The sequence below is a fragment of the Hippocampus comes genome, unplaced genomic scaffold, assembly GCF_001891065.2.
Source record: "Hippocampus comes isolate QL1 unplaced genomic scaffold, H_comes_QL1_v1.1 scaffold245, whole genome shotgun sequence".
NCBI classification, from domain to species: Eukaryota; Metazoa; Chordata; class Actinopteri; order Syngnathiformes; family Syngnathidae; genus Hippocampus; species Hippocampus comes.
This window is the reverse complement of record NW_017805834.1, coordinates 395579-407293: the sequence shown is the minus strand read 5'-3', so window position 1 is coordinate 407293 and position 11715 is coordinate 395579. Positions and strand designations below refer to the sequence as shown.

Here is an 11715-nt window from a genome sequence, read left to right as displayed (position 1 = left end):
TAAATAGCATCAATCAATACATTTTAGACACTTGTATATGTCTGAGTGCCTCAGCAATCTAAGTGTACCGGGTTAGTGTATATGCTGTGTCCATGCAGAACTTGTGTTTACATTTATTTGGTTTGTCTTTGTCCACAGACATCAGAAGATGTAAAGAGGACCCGCCAATGCAGCCAGACCTAAAACAGTTTCCCAGGACCCTGATGGGGGACAGGAGAAGGAGCTTCAAGGCAGGCTGGTACCATATCCACCCCTGGCTTGAATATTCTCAACAGATGGACTCGGCGTATTGTTACGCTTGCAGATATTTTAGCCCTCCTAATACTGTTTTTTTCTCATCACTGTAATGTTATGACTACAATGCTTTCAAAGTTTGATGAAATAAAAAGTCAAATAATATTTCGAATCTGTCTTTTTAGCCCTGGGTTGAATGTGCCCCTCCATCAAAACCCCCGGCCCCAGCCCGGCCCCCTCAGTGAAACTGATCTAGAACCGCCACTGTTCGTATAACGCAATTGTCACGAGCATTTCTTGGGGTACAGCAGACTTTTGGGAGGATTGGAGGGAGTTTTATACTGAAACCAAGAGTTTTACGTCATGTATTTGGAAAGAAACCAAACTATTGACTGAACCGTGTAAACCAGGTTTTTCTAATTCTCGCATTACTGAAGTGCATGTGAACGCGTTATCTAAACATGGCTGTGGTTATTGTGGTCATCTAAACATGGCTGTAGCAAAATAAACAAACGTGCCATTTAAAAATGTGTTTATTATTGTACTTTATGTTGAGTGTTTTGTAAAACGCTTTGTTACAGCTGCAGCTGGTGTGAAAGCGCTATATAAATCCTGACCTGCAAGTGACGTGCAAGCATCATGTCGCTGTTTTTTTCTTTTCCTCTTTTGCACCCCCGACTCTTGATGCCTTTTCAACGACATGTTCCAAAAATAAACTTCTGCCAAATTTGTGATTGAAGCATAATGGAACAAACTGCAAGAGAATGAAAGAGAGCGGCTGGGCGGCACCAAAGGTAGACCGATGAGAGGTCCGCACACGAGGTTAATCTTTTTTCGCGTTAATAAGTTATTTTGGTATTACATATATTTATTAACATACTTTACAAACCTTTATACATCAATCCATTTTCTGATTCGCTTATCCTCACAAGGGTCGCGGGGCGTGCCGGAGACTCTCACAGCTGTCTTCGGGCAGTAGGCGGGGGACACCCTGAACTGGTTGCCAGCCAATCGCAGGGCACACACAGACGAATAACCATCCATGCTCACACTCACACCTAGGGACAATTGAGAGTGTTCCATTAACCTGCCACGCATGCTTTTGGAATGTGGGAGGAAACCGGAGCACCCGGAGAAAACCCACTCAGGGACGGGGAGAACATGCAAACTCCACACAGGAAGGCCGGAGCTGGAATCAAACCTTGCACCTCTGCACTGTGAAGCCGACACGCTAACTAGTCGACCACCTGGCCGCCTACAAACCTTTATTATTTATAAATATTGTATATTGTTATGATTGTAATTCCTGTTATGATTTTTTTTTTTAACGAGCTTGATTTTTTTGGTGCAAGGGCTGTTGGTGCCCGACACGCCATGCAATTGTTAGATGTTAAACAGCATGACTTTTTATGTTTTTTCATTCAAATGAACTTAAAATAGTTAACGTGTCGAAGATTTGAATTCCAGCTCAGTCAGGCCTAGCACAAATAAATGCAAGCCAAAATGTAACTTTGGTACTTACTACTGTATAAAGTGAGCTGAGTTCAATAAATAAATACAAATAAAAGCTTTCAGTGGAAACATTATTTACTTTAACGTGACAAGGAACTATCATCCCAAACACAGTTTCATCAAACTTCAATTGCAATATTAAGTGCACTTACGCTCCCAAGACTAGATTAAAGTGTCCGTTACCACCTCACACATTGGTCTTGGACACTCTGTTCATCTCTGCGCTGAGGTCAGGTCGGAACGCAGCCACATAATCCGTGTATCATTCATTTTTCAAAACACAACGAGGAGTAAAAAACAAACGATTAGTCAATGTTAACTGAAAAAAAATGAAAAAACAGATAACGACCCGTGTTCCAATTTCAGATTTTGTGCAAATGAAAAATGGGAAAAGCGGACCTTCTCTGAAAACCTCCCACCCGAGTCAAGGTAATTTTATGTTTTATCTGCAAGAACAGATGTGACCCTGCGCACGATCTGAAGAACCAACACAGATGCGAATCAGCATTCCTTAGGTAATGGGAAATTTTCAAAAGCCTTCTCTTGAACACTCAACCTCAGGGAATGTGAGGGACTTTAAAATCTTTCTCACACTTGGTGTCAGTGTTTTATAACCTGTTGTGAGGTCGAGAAAGTTGCAGTCGTTGACAGAGCTGTTGAATTTGACCTCTGCCTTTCATTTGCCACTACGAGGAGCTGTTGGTTCTCATGCTAATTGAAAGTTTTACAATAGTGGGTAACTTGTTTTTTATGTGCATTGTTTTCATTTACTTATTTTTTAGCAATTTGTGGGACTATATTTTTAATAATATTTAGTTTGCAAGGTAAATTAAAAGAATACATTTTGCAAATGTAACTTCGAGAGCGCATTCAGGTTACTTCCTGTTTTCTGCCAGCAGAAATCAGATGCCATACGCTGCAGTGTGATAGTCGTCAGCTCGGCGTTGTGCAAGTTGCAGAAATTAAGTGTCATTAAGAAACTAAACAAGTCATATCTAAGTACCCCCGTTTTTTCACTAGCAGGCCAAAGTGAAACCCTCAGTGCAAAAGAACTCTGTGTCTCTATTTATGAACAAGCCGGCATACTCGCTTGCATTGATTTCTGCAGGGATCCTCCTGGTGCCAGATTTTCACGAGTTCTTCCCGGTCAACACCATTAAAGTCAGATCGCCAGGTTTCAAACACTGCGCGATCATATCCAATCATGTCATTGAGGAAATTCTCCACATCACTCTTCATATCTCCCAATGCAGCTTGCTCTAATACGACAGGTGCTATCTGTTCTCCTTTGCCCATCCAAACGATAATATTTGGCCCATACCCTACCACCATTTCTGTCCAATATTATGTCTCAAGAAAGAAACTTCAAAAGACGTGGGTGCTGAAATCAGACCTGAATTCAGAAAGACGGTCTCTCACAGCGCCTCCCTCATCATACCCCATCTTAGGTGTTCCATTAAGCAGTACAAGATGAATTTTAAAGCCGTGTTCTTGACCTCTCGTTTAGCACACGAGAAGCATTCGATCCGTCTCTCGAGGCTGTGCTCTTTCATTGCAGATGAACCAACTTACTCATCGAGTACACATAAGACCGGCGGAGACACTCACGCTGCTCTGTTCTCGTTCAATAACTCTGGCAGAAATGAGAGTAGAGGGCGGGAGGCTCCGCCAGTTTAACAACTTGGGTGTAACCTTGCGCACAACAAAGTAGTGCCATCAACATAATAATAATAATAATAATAATAATAATAATAATAAGAATACATTTTATTTAAAAGCGCCTTTCATGCCACCCAAGGACACTGTACAGACAATAAAGGAAACACAGTTGCGTGCGTCGCACTGAACACAACTCCTCACCTGCCATATAAAGAAAAGTGCCATTCAATAAATATCAATCGCAGGCAGAGAAATGTCAATTAATCAGCTTGCAGATGACACTACCTTTTTTCTGAAGAAATTTGGTCAAATCTCTGTTGTGATTAAAACAATAGAACTAGAACTCGTCTCGGCAGCTTCTGGACTCTACCTAAATTTGAACAAATGCGAACCGTTTTCTATTCATGATTGTAATGAGACTTTTGTATCCAATATACCAATTAAGGAAAAGGTCATCTATCTAACTTCTATCTAGGGATTACCATAATGAAAAATAAGTTAATGAGATGTACGGAGATCTTTGATCCAATCATGGGCGTCATTAGGCCTATTTTAGGGAGGCTTCAGCCTCCCTAAAAATGTCTTTAGCCCCCCTAAATAATTTCATTGCATTATTTAAAAAAAAGTATTATTTATTTTTCCTGTACTTTTGCTAATATATTGCATCAAATTCAATGGAATGTGGCCATTTTAAATTATATTTCGCATGGATATTCGACAGTTTTTTTAGAAAGGTAAATTAAGTATTCAATGCATCCATGCTGGTAAAACTAGTGACTATAGTCCGCTAAAATATCTCCAGTAACAGCAGAAACTGCACTGTAACAAGTGTTCACTTTTGGATAAATTAAGGTGGTGCTTAATAAAAATTAAGCAACATTTTATTATTAAATACATAAATAATCATTACACCAACTCTTTGAGGCAACACCTATTGAGATTTTGGCCTATATAAAATAAATAAATAAATAAATATAAAATAAATACATTTATCAGGCTAAAGACGCACAGAGAGTGAGCCTGGGGGGAGCTCTGCTGGACAGGTGAGTCTATCAGATCTCAAGGCTAATTTTACTTGCAAGGCTGTTCCCAAAATGCAATCGGAGCTTACAGTAAGTATTAAGCAGCAAACTTGTGTTTTTCCAAAGTGATGAAGCTTTTGCATCTCATTGTACTAACTTAAATTGCATATCACGGCAGACATCTCAAAATACATAGTCTGCTGGGGGCTAAGCATATATTAATACATTTTGGTAGAGAGGAATATAGGCCTACTGTCATATAGGTTATGTTATCGGGCATCCTTCTAATTCCCTAGAACAACCAAGATTGAACTTTTGAACTCTTTATAATTTCTATTATCTACAGTATTATCTTTATCTTACAGTTAAAGTCCAGGGGAGGAAGCCCCATCATAGTAAAGAGTATACTAATGTGATGTGTGTAAAGTAGTTCTTCATAGCCTCTTCATTTTGCTCTCAAAGTGCACGGAATTGATGGATTTTTAACAGAATGTAGAAAAAATTTCTCCCGGGGGGGCATGCCCCCGGACCCCCCTAAAGGGGCTGTGTTCCCCTTGGGGCTAAGCCCCCCTTGTTCTTCAAACCTAGTGACGCCCCTGGATCCAATTATGAATAAAATTATGGTCAAGTTTGACCTGTGGTTACGTAGGGATCTTTCTCGAAAAGGTTGCTAACAAATGTGGAAGGATTGTCACGTTTTATGTATTACGTATTCTCTTTGTGAATAAGAACATTTGTAATAATGTTGATGTAATGCTTTTTGATTTCTTATTGAGAAAAGAGACTCACGATGTGAAAAGGTCTGTTGTAATGAATACTTATGAGACGGGAGGGAAGGGAGGGGGGACTTCCTTGATTTTACCCCCTAAATAATACATTTAAAATTAATTGGATAAAACAGCTTTTGTGTAATCCCACATCTATTTGGAACTTTAGACCAAATTATATATTTTCTCAAATTGGAGGTCTTAACCTTGTAATTTTATGTGACTACAAAGTAGAAAAAAATCCCTTGGCTTATCCACTTTCCATAAACAAATGCTCTTTGCTTGGTCTTTGATATACAGTATAAACATAAAAATTTCCCACATAAATACTGTATTTGGAATAGCCGTCATATCTTGTATAAGAATCGATTAAGAATCTGAATTTTTTTTAATCAGTTTGACATAACAACCGTAATATGAGTGAGTTAAGTTTTAAATTTCTATTTTTTATTTTGGGAAACATTGCAGTTAAATAATAGGTTTTTTAATACACTATAATTATCCAGACTCACATCTCATTTAAGTAGGTGGCGGTAATGCACCAAAAGTAACAACTAGAAGAAGAAGTAGACGATGACACAACTTCCGGTCGTAACCAAACAAAACATCCGACCAAATTAGCCGAGTCTAGTCTGTTGTCTCGACGATGGGTGAGGCCGACCTGACACAGAACCAAGCCGACGAGAAGCCCCCGGACGCGTCCTTGGTCCCCGGCGAGGAGTCAGTGGTGTGGAGCCACGAGGTGGAGGTGTGCCTTTTCCACGCCATGATCGGACACAAGCCTGTCGGTAAAACGAAATGCTAGTTGTTGTTATCTTAGCTCCTCTGTCTGTTCGTTTTCCTTTTTATCATATAGAATTAATGGTTCAGCATCTTTATCATTCAAAATAATAATTGCCGTGATACGTGCGACTTTTGTGAATATTTTTTATGATTAAATCTAAACCTGAAATAGTTAAAAAGTCCCTCAATTTCTTTACAGTAGTTGTTGACATTTGTCAGGTTTATATTTCGTCTTTTACAATACCGCATACATTCTCGAATAGGCCTAATTTGTTGTTTTAATTTGTTGTAATAAAAAGGCCGTGGTTATTATTGCCGTGACCGGCAGCTGTCCTGCTAGCGTTATTTTATTGCGGTCAGGCGAGGCTCCACTCGCAAAATTGAAGTCAATCCACCCGCCACAGCGATTGTTAATACTGTGCATTACGGTAATCTGTCCAACTAATTCATGCACGGTAGTCGTTTGGACTTGATATAAAGTTATAAAGTAACTTCTCAGAGGTAAAGCAACGATGAGTTCACCCAGGGAGAATGAAAAGTGTCCCAGAAGATCACTAAAAAAAAAAAATTCTGAAGATGTGACAGAAACCAAAGTGAATGTTAACTCCACATCATTGACTACAATTACCAGATTAAAAAAACAAAAACAAAACATCAAAACATGAATTTTCGTTATCCGGGAACCAGACCAGGTCTCGGGCAGACTAGGCCACCCAAGGTATTCAACCAAAGTTATCATTGAGATCTGATTGACCTCTGAAATCTGACCTTGACAACCTGAATTCAAAAAAACTCATTAAAAACGTTTTTGTTATCCCGCAACCAGACCAGGTCCAGGGCACACTAATCCGCCCCAGGTATCCAGCCAGGCTACTTTCATTCACATCTGGAGAAAACCCAGTTAGGCCTGTGGCACTTCTCGATAGGCAAATAACAGAAAAGGCAGCCATTTGTCCCAATCTTTACCAGTATCATGAATGAACTTTCTGAACTGAGATTGGTTGGAGGGAAAGACGACGTGAAAACGCAGACTCCTCGGATAAACTTTTAAAATCTGACTGGTCAAATGAAGCAACTTTGTTCCCTGAAGAGAGTTATCACAACATCCCAAATTTTTTGACTGTACTGAAGAGTGCCTATTCTTGAGAGTCATGTAATTGCCACTTGGAGTCTTATAATTATTTTGTGTCTGGATGGGGCAAGCTTTTTGGCTGGATCTTTGTCTCGAGACAGCAAAGGTACTTTACTTTTGATTGACAGAGTACGTCGATCACACTTATTTGTGTTCGAATAAACTTGTCTTGCTTTTCATCGTCGAAGCTTTTCAAGCGAGCGCTGAGCTTCCTCACTCCTAACAGACGCGCTTGTTTGCAACACATCACTCAGCAGCCATCAAGTCTGAAAGTAAAGTGTTGTGATTGTGTGAAAGTGTGTGCAAGACCGTCAAAAAATGTTCTGTGATACTCTTATCAACGTCTAAAATTTGTATTCCTACATTACTAGCAGATTAATGTTGAACGACAATGTGAACTAAAACTTGAATGGGTATGTCAAGAATCACATCTCCCTTGAAGGTCAGCATTGTGAGTAGCTACAGAGAGTGCAGACTACTGCATGGGCAGGCAACTTTGCTTATCCGGAAAATAACTGGTCAGCATTCAATAGTACGAACAGTTACTTCCATTTAGCGCTTTTACATGTCAAATTGCCATTACACAAACATCAACTGATATTGAGTAATCAGAGCATATCCTTATATGTTGTGATGGTGTAAAGTGGTCACGTTGAAGATTTCATAGATTGATCGTGCTCGTCGTCTCACACAATTTCGTCGTCCACCCCCCCCCCCCACACACACACACACTCCCAACCCACCCACATTCACAACCGGTACCACAAAGTAACATTTCTTATCTCTAGTTGACTAATTTCGAGCAACCATAAAAACAGTAGAGGTGTTCACCATTAATATCTCAACTCAACTCAACTGTATTTATCGAGCACTTTCAAACAGCCATCGCTCCATACAAAGTGCTGTACATGGAACAACTAACATATACAACACTAAAGCAATAAATCAGTAACAAAGATGTTAGAAAGCACGAAACAGTAAAACTAAGATCAAATCTGAGTCATGCTGAGTCAAATGCCAAAGAATACAAGTGAGTTTTGAGGCGGGTTTTAAAGATGGGCAGCGAGGGGGCTTGCCGAATGTTCAGTGGGAGGTCATTCAGGAGAGAGGGACCAGCAACGGAAAAGGCTCGATCCCCTCTGAGCCTCCGTTTAGTTCTTGGTACTTCTAATAATGCCTGCTCCGCAGACCTGAGGCGCCGGGCAGGTGCGTAGCGGCGGATGAGCTCAGAGAGGTAAAGTGGCGCAAGGTCATTTAAAGATTTGAAAACAAATAATAATATGAAGACAAATATAACAAACATAATTAAAATACATCCAAGTGCAATTATCTTTGAATTGAATACATTTGAATTGAAATGAACAATAAAATATCTTTGATAAATATGGCCCCTGCCCCTAAAAAAACAACAACAGTATTTTGCCTCTTTTATCTCATTCGGCTGCCTGCCCTCAGGCTGCACACTGCGTACAAATGTTCAAACGGTAGGGGTCTATTAGAACACAGAATAAAATATTTTAGGTGTCCAAATGTTCCACCTTAATTACAAATGCATATTCATGTGAGTATCTCGCCCATTCTCACTCTCACCTGTATGCAAAGCAATAGGAATTACTACAATATGTTCCTGCAGATACTTTAAAGGTGTTGATGTAACTATGAACTATGAATCATTTTGATTTCAATGGAGTTTGCAGTGCTTTAGGATTACAATTAAAAATGCTCTTATATTTTTTTCTTTAGGATTACAATTAAAAATGCTCTTATATTTTGTTCTTTCACATGGCGTGATATTGGTGCGGTATCGGCTCGGTATTGAGGGCTAAAAAAATGGTAACACAAATAAGCTGCTCCTTCTTTTTTGGCCTGCCTGTGTACTGGCGCTATCACCGCCAAATGTCCAACATAAGAACACCAGTCGAGTGATCACCGCTCCTCACGAACATGCTTATATGAACTTGAATTTTGTGTTTTAGGAATATTGTATTGTATTGAATAATCTTTAAGTGGAAGATGTCATTTGTTCACATTTTGTGATGCGGCACATGTTATATGTCAATATACAGTATCTAAGATTGGAGCAGATTCAATTTGGCGTGTAGTTTGGGTGAAGGCAACTCTTCTTTGAACAATTGTCATAGCACCGTCCAGCATTAAAAGTAACAAGTACAATGCAGGCACCCATGGACAGATGTGTTTGCAGAGGATCGTGGGACATGGAGATCCAGTGACAACGTTGCATGTTCTAGACAAGATGGAGCCGGCGCAAGTGGCTGCCTCGGTTACGCGCTCCTTAGTATAAGGCGTAGAAAAAAAAGTAGCGTGTTTCCGGTAACCCGACCGACCGAGAATTTCTACGTCAAAAAAAAGCTTTACGGTCGGCATTTTTTTCAAACAACCCTATACATTTTTGTGTAGAGGGTTTACATCGGTGCAAACTCTCGCGATATTCACGTTGAGCGCGTGCGTCGTTTGCCCTGTCGTCTGTCAACGACATTGAATCATGGCGGCGCCCGTGATCTCCAACGACAGTTTAAACCGCATTTTCTGTGTTACAGTCGCATGCTCGCACCGTAATGTTAAGAAAATAGCACCCATTGATGTGTCGAAAAAATTCAGCGAACTATTTGATGAACACCACGGGCCAAGTAAAAACCGAGGGCGGAGGAGGAGGACGGCGGCGGAGGCGGTGGCTCGCCCCGGCCCCCCGAGTCCGGAACGGGGAGAAAACTAAATAGGTGGCGGCAGCACCGGCCGCAGAGCGGCCGGTTCAATGTCTTCTTGTTTTATGTTTTATTGTTATTTTGTTTAAAATTTTGATGGGGAAAAAAAAAAAGATTAAAAAAAAATACTTTGTCCGACCTACTGACCCTATGCTGAAATTTCATGTTACCGGAAACACACTATCTTTTTTGTTTGGTCTAATCTTTGTTTTTGTCGTTTTCGTTCATTTTTGTCGACCCTACGCCGCTTACTTACTCGAGAAGACTTAAGAAGCATTCGGGAGTCTACGCTCGGACTTTTTTCGCACACGCAAACCGACAAGTTTTTCGGAGTTAATAGCTGGCCCACCACCTTTTACAGCTACTACTCAAGGACTTTCTGTGCAATTGCGCACTTAAAAGTTGTTCTACAAATACTGCTACTGGTCACTTGAAAATGGTCCAACGATTAACTGCACAACCGTCATATTATATTGTACCACTGATCACTTCAGCTCTTCTCGATGACTGCACATTGTCGCACAGCTGTCAGTGGGTGGTACGACTGCACAATGGTACCCTTACATGATGGAAAGTCTATCGATACTTATTTATCATGTCTTCGTTTGTCGTGGTTTCTTGTTATTGCAATACTAGTGTAGCCTATAGTACCGGAGACAAATTCTTTCTGTGTTCTTCATACTTGGCCAATAATGATGATTCTGATGATTCTGATCATTGCTGACTTTGCATCCTCAAGGCAGCAGACAAAAGCATCTACTGTATTCCATTCAGTTGATTGTCTCTGTGTGCATGCGCAGGAGTGAACCGTCACTTTCACATGATCTGCATCCGAGACAAGTTTAGTCAGAACATCGGCCGCCAGATCTCCTCTTCGGTCATCTGGGATCATCTTGGAACCATGTATGACATGCAGGCACTGGTAAGGATGCACAAACGCATGAACACACATAAACTTAAAGTGTCGAAGTAATAAACACTGCTAAGAGTAGCAATGTGACAAGTTTTTTCCATAAATGACAATCTGCCAAAATGCAAAGTCTGGTGGGAAAGGCCACTTCAGACAGATTACAAAAGTCAGTGAAGGTTTCCGGATCAATTGTGCTTTTTGCGTGGAAGGTAAAAAAAAGTGTTTTGGGGGAATGCTTTTGTATTATTTCGCCCCTCTAATTATCTGGTTCAAAGAAAGCACCATCAAATTACAGTAAAACGTAATTTCACTATTTTTCAACATCGCTTGACAGATCTTCACACATTTTTGTAAGTGGCCATGCTGAATTCAATTTTGAACTTATTCTTTCAAAGATGGTCATTCAGATGACATAATTAACATTAATTTTGCAGACTGAAGGTTGATTTATTCATTTTTTTAATGCTTCCCTCCCAAAGCAAAATAATGACGCTGATCTAGTTATCAGTGTTGTGTCCAAGGACCGGCAACCCGAGGCCAAGGCCAAGGCCAAGGACTTGCCTCCGAGGCCAAGGCCAAGGCCAAGGACTTGCCTCCGAGGCCAAGGCCAAGGCCAAGGACTTGGAAAATTTTCCGAGGCAAGGCCAAGGCCAAGGACTTGAAAAATTTTCCGAGGCCAAGGCCAAGGACCAAGGACTTCCTTCCGAGGCCAAGGCCAAGGACCAAGGACTGATTTTGAAACTGAGGCCTAGCCAAGGACATGTATAAAACAATGCTATCATACCACTTGGCAGGTCCTCATGATTTGCAACACCCCTCCATCATAACCCTTTGCACTCCCTAACGCTTGAATGAAGTGATTTTATTCAAAGAGTAGAACAGTCAGGGTACGTGTTATTTATACTGAGAAAAAGAAATAAAATCATATGATATACATTTATGAATTAATGTTTTAGTGCAGTAGTTTCTTAAT

General features: G+C 40.4%; 1 protein-coding gene across 1 annotated transcript in view; it reads left to right on the top strand.

Moving 5' to 3' along the window:
• Positions 1–5772: 5772 nt before the first annotated feature.
• mrgbp (MRG/MORF4L binding protein) overlaps positions 5773–11715 on the top strand; it is a 22131-nt gene continuing 16188 nt past the window's right edge. Inside the window, exons 1-2 of the mRNA XM_019887767.1 lie at positions 5773–5982; positions 10633–10754. Coding sequence (XP_019743326.1) covers positions 5841–5982; positions 10633–10754 — 264 coding nt within the window. The 5' untranslated portion in view covers positions 5773–5840. The remainder of the gene's footprint in view (positions 5983–10632; positions 10755–11715) is intronic.